Source organism: Ambystoma mexicanum, chromosome 1q (assembly GCF_040938575.1).
Source record: "Ambystoma mexicanum isolate Mex_15411 chromosome 1q, UKY_AmexF1_1, whole genome shotgun sequence".
NCBI classification, from domain to species: Eukaryota; Metazoa; Chordata; class Amphibia; order Caudata; family Ambystomatidae; genus Ambystoma; species Ambystoma mexicanum.
Window position 1 is genome coordinate 940,422,180 of NC_090922.1, and position 14,301 is coordinate 940,436,480.

Consider the following 14,301-nt stretch of genomic DNA (forward strand, 5'->3'; position numbering starts at 1 on the left):
CCTGGATCATCTGTCAGTCACCTGCCACTCCCTCCACAAGCTGGGCTTCTCCCTCAACTTAAAGAAGTCCCATTTGACACCAACTCAGAGGCTCCAGTACATCGGAGCAGTGCTCGACACGTCCCTGGGGAAGTGTTTTCCTCGCCAGACGAGGGCACATCACATTCAGCAGATGGTGCACAAGTTTCAACTTGCCTAGACTCTCCCAGCGTTCGACTTCTTGAGACTGCTCGGCCTCATGGCATCCTGCATTCTTCTGGTGCCAGATGCCAGGTTGCGGATGAGATCGTTGCAATGGGCACTCAATCTCCAGTGGTCTCAGTCCTCCGGCAGGATGTCGGACCCTGTTCAGGTGCCGTCTTCGGTCACCCAGGACCTTCTGTGGTGGGCCGACGAAGGCAATCTGATGAGGGGGGCTTCATTTTGGCTGCCCTGGCCCAAGGTGACGATCGTGACGGACGCATCCCTCACGGGATGGGGAGCTCATGCCAACGAGTTGACAGTCAGCGGTCGTTGGTCTCCGTCGGAGTCCAAACTCCTTATCAATCTGTTGGAGCTGAGAGCCGTCAGGCTAGCCCTGAAGGCTTTTCTGCCGACTGTGCGAGGAAAGAATGTCCTGATCCTGACGGACAACACGGTGGCCATGCACTACCTCAACAAAAAGGGGGGGGCAGGGTCACTTCCTCTGTGGAGGGAGGCGATGCAGCTCTGGTTCTGGGCAATCCAGCAGGAAGTTTCGATCTCAGCAGTTCATCTGGCAGGAGATGAAAACGAGACGGCGGACGCTCTGAGCAGGCAGAGCGCGATCTCTCACGAGTGGGAGTTGGCTCAGGAGATTCTCCTGGAGATCTTTGCCCTTTGGGGGACCCCTCAAGTGGATCTCTTCGCCTCCAGTGTCAACCGGAAGTGCGAGAGGTTCTGCTTGCGGGAATTTCCTCCAAACGGAGCCTTAGGAGACGCATTCGTGGTGGAGTGGTCCTTCCCACTGCTGTACGCATTTCATCAAGTCCCCGTCGTCCTGCAAGTACTGCGGAGGTTACGGAGGTTCGGTTTCTGGATGATCCTCATTGCTCCGGCATGGTCCCGGAGGACGTGGTACCCGGACCTTCTCGACTTGTCCATCTGCCCTCCACGTCGTCTTCCCTACCGAGACGATCTGCTCTCACGGGAGGGGGGTCAGGTTCTCCATCCAGAGGTCAGGTCCCTCAACCTTCACAACCTTCACAGCTGTGTGTCACACTTGGTTTCTGAAAGGTTGAGGTATAAGGATTGGGACCTCCCTGAAGACGTGATGGAGGTGTTGCTTTCGGCCAGAAGGCCTGCAACAAAATCCCTGTGCCGTTGGAGAAATTTCTGCGACTGGTGCAGGGTTAAGAATGTGGATCCTTTTCCATGTGAAATTCCCATGGTTCTGTCTTTTTTGCTTTCTTTGGCCCACAGGGGCCTTCAAGTGGGTACTATTAAAGGTTACCTGGCGGCGCTGTCCATATTTAAGCGCTTGTCTGAAGAGTGTTCCTATTTTAAAATTCCTTTAATTTCTCAGTTTCTGAAAGGGCTCACTAATGTGTTCCCTCCGTCACCTATCCAGGTGCCCGGTTGGGATTTGAACCTTGTTCTCAAGTTTCTGATGGGTGCTCCATTTGAGCCTTTGCATTCATGCCCTTTGAGACTGTTAACTCTGAACACTGTATTTTTAGTTGCGGTCACTTCCGCTCGCAGAGTGAGTGAGTTACAGGCACTTTCAGTTAAGCCACCCTTCACTGTGTTTCATAAGGACAGGGTTGTCCTTAGAGTTCATCCTTCTTTTCTTCCGAAGGTGGTGTCGGAATTTCATTTAGGCCAGAAGGTTGTTCTTCCGGCATTTTATCCTCCACATCCTGGTAAGGAAGAGGAGAGGCTCAGTAGGCTTGATCCTAGGAGAGCGTTAAGCTTTTATATTTCACGCATGTCCCGGGTCAGAGTGGACGATCAGCTCTTTATTGGTTACGCTGGAAAGCGTTTGGGACAGGATGTGACGAAACAGACTTTGTCTCGCTGGATTATTTTGGCTATCTCTGAGTGTTACCGCTTGGTAAACGGTCGGTTTACAGGCCCATCCTACCAGGGGTATGGCTGCCACCACTGCCCTGCAGAGGGGTGTTCCTATTCGCAACATCTGTGATGCAGCCACCTGGGCTTTGGTACATACTTTTGCACGTCACTATTCCCTCGATTCCATCCGGGGGCAGGATCTGGCCTTTGGCAAGGCGGTCCTTTACTCAGCAATTTCATTGGGCATGCTAAATTTCTGTTTTCTAAATTCTTTTCCCACCTCTTTGCATTGGTACTGCTTTGGGAGTCTGTCATAGATATGGAATACATCGGAGGACCCAATCCCCTCGAAGAACAAGTTACTCTCTTACCTGGTAACGTTCTTTCGATGGGATGGTCTGATGACGTATTCCATATCGCTCCCTCTCTACCTTCCCCGCTACAGAATTTCTTATGTGATTGCAGCTTACGTTTCCGCAAGGCTTTGTGTGTCAGACTGGCAGAAGACTGGTGGCACACGTTCTGGGAAAAAACTACAACTGAGGCTACGGGCGTCGTGCGTCCTACTTATAACATCCGGTGACGTCGGCCGTCGGAGGAGGTCCCCGAGGACGGCGCATCGACGTCATTGACGCAGGACGCAGACGCCGAACATTTTCCAAAGCAGCACAGCTGTGTGTCATAGATATGGAATACGTCGTCGGACCATCCCATCAAAATAACGTTACCAGGTAAGAGCGGAACTTGTTCTTTTGTAATATTCCAACCAGGGTTATGGAAGAGACATTTGTTTTGTCATCCTGAGGAAAATATTAGGTAAAAGAGACATTTGCATTGCCTTTAAGAGACTGATCTTGAAACGGAACATGTTGAACAATTTTTCTGAAGTCATAAACATTTACCTTGCACTTTTTGATTGTGCATGTTAGTGTGAGGGTCAGATTTAGTTTGGACACAAGGTCAGCCTGCTTTAGTTTTAGTTACATAGGAAGGGACACTCGCGTTAGGCTAGGGGAAAGTTAGGCCTTTATCCAAACACCTTTCTGTTAATAAAATGGCTAATGTTGAGAATATTAGCACTTTGTGTCTGCCTCTCATTTCTGACCCCACACAGGGTAGGAATGGCAGAGGGCTGCGGGGCGAGGAGGCCTTGAGGGCTGTGGGGGGCACTTGGTGAGTGCCTGGGATGGCAGGGAAGCATTTTTTATTTTTCGTTGTTTTTCCCAATAACCGCGTATATTGGATAACTACAGATAGCCATGTCTATCTCTAGTACATTATTATTATACCTATGGTGCAGATAGTGGTGGGTGTGGGATTGTGTCCCCGTGGGTAGCAGAGACCCCAAACCCCCACACCGGAATGAGAGGGGGGATCCGTTGCAGTGTCGGTGCTCGTGTGTCCTAGGGGTATTCCGGGGGGCAAGGTACTAACCTTCCACATCAGCTTTAGTTGGAGCACTAGAAACCCCCGATCAGTCCGGGTCATGCCACTTCCGGAGGCCCCGGGGCTTGCGGAGCCTGCTGGCGCGTGACCAGCAATTGGATGAGGGCGAGCCGGGCTGTGACTGGGACTGTGCCGCTGGCTCAGAGTCCCCGTCAGTGGATCCTTTTCCCAGAAACCGGTCCGCCTCCTTTGGGTTGCGGATCAACCTGCGGGTTCCTTCTCATTCGAAGCTTAGTGCTGATGGATGGCTCCAGCGATATTGAATTTTCCGTGCTTGCAGCCATTCCGTTAGGTTGCAGAGGGCCCTCCGTTTCTGGAGAGTCCTGATCCTGGTCCTGATACAGTGCAATGTAGGCACTTCTGAAGATGATTTGCTTTGAGGATCTTGCCTCTCTCATTATCTCCTCCTTGACCCTAAAGAAATGGATCCGGGCGAGAACGTCCGGAGGGGAGGATGATGCTTGCCTTGGCGCTGTGCGGTGGACTCTGTCGATTTCTAGAGTGACGCTGTCTGGTAATGTTATTATAAACCTGAACAGGTCTTTGGTGAAGCCCTCGAGCTCAGCGTCGGTTATTGTGGTGGGGATCCTGCGGAGGCGAATATTATTCCGGCGAGACCTATTCTCCACGTCCTCCTGCTTTGATTCGAGCGCCTTGCATCTGGTCTCTAGGGCTGCTATTCTGTTCAGGCTACGCTCCAATTAAAATGTGTTGTCGCATAGGCTGTTTTCAACCTCCTCGGTGTGTTTTTCCACTTCCTCTACTCTTGTTAATCGAGGCAATTTTCTTGGTTACTTCGTCTGTGCCCTTCTTGATCTCTTTGGTAAGTGCCAGCAGGAGATCTTCCAGATCTGATTTTGTGGCGAAGTGTTCAACCTGCGGCACCTCAGTTGTGCTGGCGCTGCCGGGTGACGTACTCAGCGCTTAGTCAGATTTTCCTGCTTTACTCTGATTGAAGGTGAGCATCATTGCCGCAATGTCTGCTTGCTTTGCCGCTTTGCTGCTTTTTGTCATGGTGGTGCTGGTAGGGGTATGGAAATAGCTGTGATGAGCCTTTCGCCCTGTGCTCAGACCGGTTCGGAGTGAGGAATGGGGGCTTCAGCGTGTGTCAGATCCGTCCGATTGACGGGAAAAATGCTGGTGCTGGTCACTACGCACACTGAGCTTAGTCCCCACGGCTAGCGAACCAGGCGCAGCTGTTTGCTGCTAGTGGGGGTTGCATGCATTATGTGCCGCTTCTCGGATCCTTGGGATGGCACTGCCTTGGTGTTCTAATCTTGCGAGATGCTCTGAAGACTTGCCCCTGATGAAGTCCCCAGCCGAGGCACCATCGGTTTGGCCTCACGGTGCAGCAGTGCGACGATGTGGTGACCCGCTGGGCATGATGGGTATGGGCTGCTGCATCTCTAGTTCGACCCCGGGCACAGCTGGTCTACGAGTCCCAGTCCCACGCCGGGTGCAGGTTGCCGCCCCTCTGGTCTAGCACCAGGCGCAGCTGAAATGCCGATCCCAGTTCTCTGCACCGGGGCTGTGCGTGAAGATAGTGCCCCCAGATCCACTGTGCTTAGGCCCGCTGGTTCCTCGCCCTGGTGCTCACCGCGAGGATGAGTCGCTGGGGCCGTGGATGCGGGGCTCCCTGCCCCCACCGGCTGCCCCGCTAGGTCTCAGTAGGAGGGAGTTCAGGTCGTGCCCCCGGGCGATGCAGAGCCGCACACTGCACCTGCGGGTCTGCCCAGCCCCGCCCTGCAGCTCAGGGAAGGAGAAGAAGCTTCCTGGGGGGCGATGCCCCCCGACAGTCCTGCGCCGCAGGTCTGAGGTCCCATCAGGAGGGAGCGGCACCGGGGAGGCCACCCCACGGGGTCGCCGGGGCTCCGGAGACACCTCCGCCCACCGGGCACCAGCAGGCATGGCCCCGGGGGGCCCCCTGGCGCCAGGTGTTTGTTGGCTGTGTGGGCGGGCCAGCCCAGTTGATTATCCTCCTCCGACAGCCGCGGTCTCGCAACCTCCGCTCAGCCCACAGCTCGGCACCTTAGTCGGGCAGCTCAATGCCGGCTCGGGCCGCATAGGAGAGTGCGGCCCCTCCCCCTCCGCGGCCGCAGCCACCCAGGCCGGTCGATCACCATCTTGGTTTCTTATCCTGCCAGCCGGGCGCAGAACTTGAAGGTAGATATCGCTGCGGAGGTCGGGTTACGCGGCTTCTGATCCTGCGATTCGGGGGCAGCTGGTAATCACGCTGCAGCAGGTGTATTTTCAGAGCTGAATTCACATTTTATGCTGCTAAAATTTCCCTCTACGGCGGGGCAGACCAGGAGCAATCATGGAGCCAGGCTCTTCGGTCGGCTCCTAGCCACGCCCCTCCAGTAGTGTTTTAAAATAGAGTGGTCATGGCAGAAGGCTGTGCTCAGTAGCTAGGGCAGAAGACATGTATAATGGACATGGCCAAAGGCCATGGCTAGTGGCCTGGCAGTGTTTTAAAATAGAGTCAGCACGGCCAAAAGCCTAATACTGATCTCTGGTGGTCATTTGGCATGGCAAAAATCAGTCATGGTGTCAACCACGGGTATCCGTGGTCTGCTCTAATTCCTGTGCTTGACATTGCTTTGCACAGAGGACCGTGAGAATCTGTTGCAGTGTCTGAACCATAGGCATTGGTGGTCAAGCACATAATGCCAGATTCTCCGCCGACATATGAATGCGTCATTCGGTGTTTACACTTTTTTACTTTTGACAATTATATCTTCCCCTCCGCACACTAATTTACTCTGACAAGGCATTCATGATCCACCAAATTAACCATTGACCGTGGAGCTAATCCAGAAACACTGGATTCATATATTGTAAGTGGGATGTGAGATGAAACCTTAGATAGATATGCCGTTTTTTTAAATTGTGTAAACGGTGATAACGTATATCTTGATTGTTGGATGATCTGTCAGTCTCTTAAAATCTTTGTATGTTGAAGAGATTGCTTCTGCGTTATATGTCTGCACTGTAAAATAAAAAGAAAGAAGCTCAGCAAAAGTGCATAGATTGTTCTTGGAGTTGTTTTGTTGGTAAACACGGCCTTGATGTTCCATCAATAAACTAGAACATAAGAACAGATTTAAATTGCGTTCTCACTATGATATCTGAGCAATTTGGGGGATACTTTCAGTTCTAACTGATCACTTAATTATGCCGTGGCTCGTGCATTGAAATGCTATGGGAACAGCATTTGCATAATTGACTCGAACTCTCTCGTATAGAAATATAGCAGAAATATTTATTAACTATATGCAATTGAACAAGGAGAATGATACTGTAAGCACAAAGCGCAGATTATTGGAAACATACAAGGTTTACAAGAAATGCAGACAATCTTCACCTCTGTGTATTTTGCTGTCTGTTCTTGGTTTGAATATTTATCATTTTCCTTGCTTTGTATAGTTCGGTTGGCGATAGAAGAGGCGGGTTTTTTAAAGACCGCAGATGAGGATGAAACATCCAATCTCATTTGGAGCGATTCTTCTGTGCAACATGAAAAGATTGCAGAACTCAGGAATTATCAGGTAGGCAATAGCTTTTCATTGGATCTAAAAGAATGGCTATATGGTATTGTATCACGTGTATTTAATCTTTTCAGTTGGAATAACTGGATGTGCTGTCAAGAATAATGTGTATACGCTTTGGGACGAAATTACAGATACTTTACACCCGTGCAAATGCTATTGTACAACGTATTAGCATTTGGAAAAGAAATTGCACTAATGCAAAACACATACTCTTTCGTTGCATGTTTGTACCATGGCTTAGTTTGCCCTAGTGCTACTACCATTCCAAATTATCACCAGGGAAACATTGCCCTTGTGCAAAAATGCATTGAAAGACTATATAGTTTGCACCAATGTTTGCTTTTGTGGTTACATATTGCAGAATTACATTTGCACTGGGGCAACGTTTCTGTAATCTGGCCCTTGGTAGTTCACTATATATCAGAGTTAAGTAATGCACTAGTGATATGGAACAAAGCGCAAGAAGATAAAGAAGGTTTGGAGACAATACACACCCTATTTGGGACATTTTATTCCATCCCTAAACGTGTGAATTAACCCTTGTGGGGAGTCACAGGTGCCCACCACGCTTTATGTGTGCATAACAGAGTCACAGGGATTGGATTGGAGTGGACCGGCGGAGTACCGGTATGTGAACCAGAGGGTGCTTGAGGAGCGATTCCCCCAGCTCGTTATCCCCACAGATATGCAGTAATTTGTTCTCGTACAGGCTGCACAGTCTCACACCCAGGAAGGCCGTCCCCCAGAATACACAACAAAGTAGCAGATTAGCCCACGGACCGGAATATAGAAACAAACAGTGGGGGGTATGCCAACTAGAGGTGGGGGATCCAGAGATTTCATGGGTAGGGCCGAGCCTGAGGGTCAGGCCTGGCTCAAGGAGCTCGCCATGGGCCAAGCCTGTGCAATGGCTGCACAAAACGCTTTCTCCAAAGCACTGTACATTCAGCATATTTGCATGTCGATAAATGTGTACTGAAGTTGGTACCCATTTATTTACCTCGGAAGGAGGAACGTCTGAGTTAGTCTTGCCAGGATGAGGACCTGCAACCTACATATCACACACAGATAGCAGCAGCAAGTGCTCAACCCGCTGAGCTATCTTACCAGCTATGGTATAAAATTAGGACACTCCCTGTTATTCTTTGGTATTGAATTCATAAATAAAGTAATTTTGCAGGACATGCATTTTGTGCCCTCCACTACATTTTAAAGGACAGTGTTAATGGAGCCTTAGTGCTGGCAAACAGTGGGAGAGGGGGCAGCAATTCACTGACATTTAGAGATGGAAGTGTAGTATAATTCATTGATACGCCGTACCACTAGTTCCTTTCATTTTTACAGAGCGTAACTTTATTTCAAAGGCTCAAGAAACGTGTCCTTGACCCTTTTTCATTCTCCCGAGGCAGTTATAGAATCGGCTCATGCCAGACATTCAAGCACAGCCAGTTTCCCAGGTCTCAGCTAGGCAGACACAATCACAGCGTCCGTGGCTCTGCAGGTCGTTAAGGTGCTCATGGTGCAAACAGATTTCTTTTATCAGTGGCAGTCAGAGCCTTTCATATGCATGATGGAACATTTCCAACTCAGAGCTTGCAAAGCACCCCTTGCAAATCTGCGCTAGCTAAAGTGAGCAACACAAGGCACCCATTTAAAGATTTGTTCATATCCATTATGTCTCCACTATCTTGACATGCAAAACAATAAAGTTTCTTTAAGTCACTAATTAAAGGTTTTGAACATCATGAATGACCTAAGAATAAAGGACAGAATGTGGTCTGCGGCATCGCAGCAGCACTGTGCGGCCATGGTAAATTGAGAGATGTTGCGTCAGAAAAGTTGAATGGCTGTTGGATGCAGGAAGTCAGGAGAGTGGCGGAGAAGAACATGATCTCCCGGGAAGAGTACGTTTGGGTCAGGCGGTCGGAATAAAGGCAAACACAAGCCCCTTTTTTTCTAATAGAAGCAGGCATGCACTGGCCCGAGATGGAGGGTCAGGCTAGAGCCCCAGGTGGGGCTGAGGCTGGCCTGGGCCCCACCAGGCTTGCCCACCTTTAACGCCAACCTGGTATTCCAGTGCCACTAACGCTGGTTTGATTTGATTTTGATCTGTAGATTTGTAACGCACACCGGATGAAATAAATCATAATTGGGCGCAGGTGTATCCTTTGCAATTAGACTGTGCCTTGATCCACTTCATCATATGAGATTGATATGCACCAACTCAAGTCTAGGACTCTTAGCAAAACAAATGGGTCTTCAAGGCCCTACGAAATGCCGAGAGATTTGTAATCTCACGGATTTCTCTAGGTAGTTTGTTCCATGCTCTTGGACCATAGAAATCTACAGTCCCTTTTAACAGTGGTCGAGGTGTAAGAAAAGAAGTAGTGGAACTATGTTACCTGCTGGCCTGCCCCGCTCCTCACAAACCTCATCGCCACGCCCCTCCCACACACAATCCAAACCCCCAAACACATTTTCCTGCTGTTAAAGGGAATGTTCAGTGCAGTGCACTGAAAGTGCAAGTTTCAACTTCTTCCTACACTGTTATTTTAAAACGAAACCGTTCCGGAACGGTTTCTTTTAAAAATAAAAGTATAGGAGCTGTAAAACTTAATTTAAAAAAGTAGAGGAGCACCGCTCCCAACCGCTCCCGCTCACTTCGACCACTGCCCTTTACTCACATACCTGGTACGTGGTATCTGAAGCAGATTGTGATCTACTGAGCGCAACTGTCGGGTAGGTAGTGTCTCCTAATTTTGTCTGATAGATATCGTGGCCCTGTTTTGTTGACACACTTGTAGACCAGGCAAAGAACCTTAAACTCAATTCTCTTCTTTATTGACAACCAATGTAAGGCTCTCCTTAGATTAGAGGTTGGGGCTTATTTTTTTACCCTATGTACAAAACTGACTGCTGCATTTCGAACCACCTGCAGTCTACGCAGCTGATAGGCTGGTATCGAAAACAGTGCATTTACGTAGTCTAGTCTCGAGTTGACCAGGGTACCAATAACCACTGCTCTATCATCATTCGCAATGAATGGTAGGATATGTTTCAACAGGCGTAGTGAGTAAAATGCTGCCTGTACCTTCACGCTAACCTGAGCCCCACTTCCCAAGTTATCCTCCCAGACACAGCCCAAGTTCTTAATTTTCTTAGAAAAATTCAGCTGTGTCCCCAGGAGGCATGGGGAGTGTAATTGCTCCCTCTGCAGATGGTATTTGGAAGCAAATAGAGCCACTTCTGTTTTGCTGGCATTCAGCAATAACTGATTACCGCACATCCAAGTTTGTATTTTCTGCAGGCACCGTTCACTTTCTGATACGTCTCCTCTAAATTATGTATCCTCATGAACACCTGAGTGTCATCTGCATACAAATGGAAATGTATGCCATGCTTCCTAAGGATGTCCATGAGTAATTTAACATATAAATTAAAGAGCAGCGGGTAAAGGGAGGAGCCCTGCGGGACTCCACAGTTTTATAGTACTGAGTCTGACAGAAAATCTCCAAGTCTGACTCTTTGTTCTCTTTTAAAGAGAAACAATTCAAACCATCAAAGGGCTAACTCCTCCACCCCACCTACTTCTCTCAAACGTTTCAGTAGAGTCCCATGATCCACTGTATCAAAGGCGGCAGACAGGTCCAACATAACCAATAGGGACAAGCCCTCCTTATCCGCCATTTGCAACAGATCATACCATACTGTCAGCAATGCTGTCTCCGTCCCAAAACTTGGTCGGAAACCAGATTGCAACGGATCCAACAGTTTCTCTCGATCCACATGTTCCTGCAGCTGGGCCTTGACAATTTTTTCCAAGATTTTGGATGGCCATGACAGGTCTGCTACTGGTCTGTAGTTCTGGAAGTTCTTAGGATCTAATTTTTTTTTTTATTTTTAACAACGGCGTAACCACAGATTTCTTCAGGATCGTTGGTACTACACCTGATGCAAGAGATTTTTTGACAAATTTTGTAATAAATGGGGTGATATCCGAGGCTATTCGCTTGGCTACTGAGGATGGAATAACAAAAAGCGGGTCATTGGTTGCCATCAAAGCAGAAAGCAAGGAACAAACCCTTTCCTCTGATACTTCAGTGAACATAAATGACTTCTGGTCCACCCTGTTATCTACATCCTGGGCTATACATTCTGGGCTAGTCTCCTCAGTTACCTCCAGATCCTCATGAGGATATAATGGTTTAATTTCCATAATCTTTCCCTGTATTAGTTCTATTTTATTTATAAAATAGTTATTGAAAGCATCCTCTGCTTGCAATGATTCTAGCGCTGCTGAGGCGCACCCAGGATTTACTAACTGAGAAATTGCTGCATACAATTCCCATGGTGAGGCAGCATCTGGCAGAAAAGACCACAGAGCGCTGCAGAGACATTCCAAAGGAATTCCAAGATGGCACCTCATGCCAGAGACACCTATTAAACCCTAAAACCTAATCAAAGCAGTTACCCCATAAACCAATCACTGGCCTTAAGTGATAGTCACATAATATGGGGAATTAAGACCCCTTTAAGGCACAAACAATCCGGGGCGTGAACAAGAGCAGTTGTGGAATCTTTATATATAAAGCTGAATGTATGTATGTGTGTGTTCGTCTGGCTATAGAAATCCACACTGTTAAAGCCACGTCTACCAAATTTTGCATGGATTCCTCTTTTGTCTGGGGCAAGATGGTAGTCTGTTTGGATGCAAAAATGTTATATGCAAAAAAAATGTGGATAGGTTTCTGTATGTTTGTCCGACTATACAAATCCACACCGTTGAAACCCACTGCTACCAAATTTTGCATGGATTCCTCTTTTGTCTCTGGCAAGATTGTATTCTGTTTGGATGCAAAAATCCTATATGCAAAAAAATGTGGATAGATGTGTGTATGTTTGTCTGACTATACAAATCCACACCATTGAACCCACTGCTACCAAATTTTGCATGGATTCCTCTTTTGTCTGGGGCAAGATCGTAGTCTGCTTGGATGCAAAAAATTCACTCTGTAGACACCCTCATTGACTGATCCTCACCCCGATTCACTACAGTAGGTACTAGAAGGAGGCAACATTTGAAAAAGTGTCTGAAGCAAAATGTTCTGTTTGTTGGTTATTCCTGTGAAATGTATTACTACTGTATACTGTTTGAAAGTGTTTATTAAAGCATTTTTAAAGGGAATTAAAAAATGTTTTAATTATTTTTTATCACACCACTCCAAATATGGGAAATGGTAAGATTACAGTTTACTTAAGTTCATTCACAAAAAGAGAGCACAGTTAATCAATCTTTCTTGGTTATTTGATCAAATGAGCTGAATCCAACGAGTGACTTAAACATGACACACAAAAAACGAACATCACTTGGAAAAGCTCCATCTGATGCAAAGCGAAAATCAATACCAAGAGCTTCTGAAACACAACAACAAACAGCAGCACAACTTGCCGAGCAGAGGACAAGAGCAACATCCTCCAGGGCACATGAGACACCACTCGGTCAGGACATGGGCAATGCTGGGTACCCCAGCAAGTAATCAATAAGAGTCAGCCTTCCAAAATATCCCAAAGCCTCATGGGCATTAAAGGGGCTGGGGAGGTTAATTCAGTGTCTTTGACTGAGAGAAAGCAAACCTTACCTGCTGATGCTCCTTTGCTATAATGGGAGACTGCTGGAGAGAGGAAGTCAGAGAGAATTATTGACTGGAGGAAGTCAGTACAAGCCTAGTAAGGCCCGGTTGTATTTGATTTTAACATTGAAATAACATTATTGAGCATACAATATTTGTTCTCACCCACTAGACACCATTTTCAACATATTTTGGGACTTGTATAGTTAGTAGAATTATGTAAGCAAACTTCTGTCCTAGAAAAGGAGGAGAAAGTGACCGATAGTGGGTCAAAGAAAATATAGTTTCCCCTAAAAATGTTTTTTTTTATAACGATAATATCACGTGATACCGCTGTGGGATGGAGGGGTGGCGAGCTGTCATGGAGAAGAACAGCTAAGCAGAAGGGCAAATAGCACCTGTCATGAATCCTGAAAACCAGGGTCAAAGAAGGACCGGTTGTAATTTCTGAGAAACTGCGGTCCAGGGAGCACATTGTGTGACTTCTGACAAATGTAAGGTTAGGAGAGACTGGATGTGAAAATTGGAGGCACCTCCTGTGAACCCTGAAGCAGGTAGAAGCTGATCATTGAATATTGAAAGGCCACAGGGAGACCTAAGAATAGAAAGCAGTGGAACTTAATACCTCAGAGGGGTCTTACAACATGTGGTGCAAGGAAAGATGCTTAAGGAATTTCCAGACTGTGAATACCCCCGGAACGGGCCTTCCCAAGAACAGTTCTTTGTGTTTTGATTAGAATCAGGCTGGACGTTTGTAAGATATGATTTTTAAACTCTTTACATTTTTGAACATTTTGTGTTACAGCATAGGGTACCCAGGAGACTATGAAATTAATTTAAGAGTAGGTTAGAAGACTTTGTTTGCCACATCATTTGAGCATTTCCCCTGTGGCTTATTGTGTCCCAGGAGGGGCAAGGACTTATAATGATTAGGCATGACTTTGAGTTGGGATATTGGGAGAATCAGAACCTGTGAACCACGTTTTTCGTTAGCGCATTCCGACACTGTTTTATATAGAAGTACCTCTTAAGTTCTCCATAGATTTCTTAGTCATTTGTGCAACCCACATTCTAATTAGCCTGACACTATCTAAAGATTTGTTGAACTACATGTTGTGTGTACGTGCTTCAAGTTCTGCACACACTCCACTTGCATGTTCAATTTCCTGAATGACCCCCTAGTCACAGCCCCTAGCTACCTCAATCCACCTCCATGCTTTTTGCTCCTGCCTCACATTTTTCTGTGTTTTTTCCATCTTCCAATTTCCATTTGTCCTTCGAGTATAAGATTGTTTTTTAACTGCTGAGAAACAGCCAGATGTGATCTCTTTGAAAACTACCTAAGACTGTTTTACCCAACTTTTCTCTTGTTCTATACGATTTTGCATGGCATTTGAACCAGCGTAAAATTGCCCTGTTAAAAAACTGCTTTGAAAAAAATACATATTTATATTTCATATTCATGATCATTAATGTCCGGGTACAGGTGCTGTGCAAAGTTGCACTACACTTTTGTAAAGCTTCTGTAATATGGCCTTCGTTTCTAGTGAATGACATTTCTGCATCCTGATTAGAATATCGCTCACCATAAAACTACAATAAGTAGGTTGAGCTGGTTCTTCAAAGTATCAGAAACTTATAAC

General features: G+C 47.1%; 1 protein-coding gene across 4 annotated transcripts in view; it reads left to right on the forward strand.

The window, feature by feature from the left end:
* The window catches only part of TTLL7 (tubulin tyrosine ligase like 7), a 2,250,822-nt gene that overhangs the window by 489,325 nt on the left and 1,747,196 nt on the right, over nucleotides 1-14,301 (forward strand). For all 4 annotated transcript variants that reach the window (XM_069641609.1, XM_069641612.1, XM_069641610.1 and 1 more), the window contains one exon: nucleotides 6,904-7,025. In XM_069641609.1, the coding sequence (XP_069497710.1) occupies nucleotides 6,904-7,025 (122 nt within the window). The remainder of the gene's footprint in view (nucleotides 1-6,903; nucleotides 7,026-14,301) is intronic.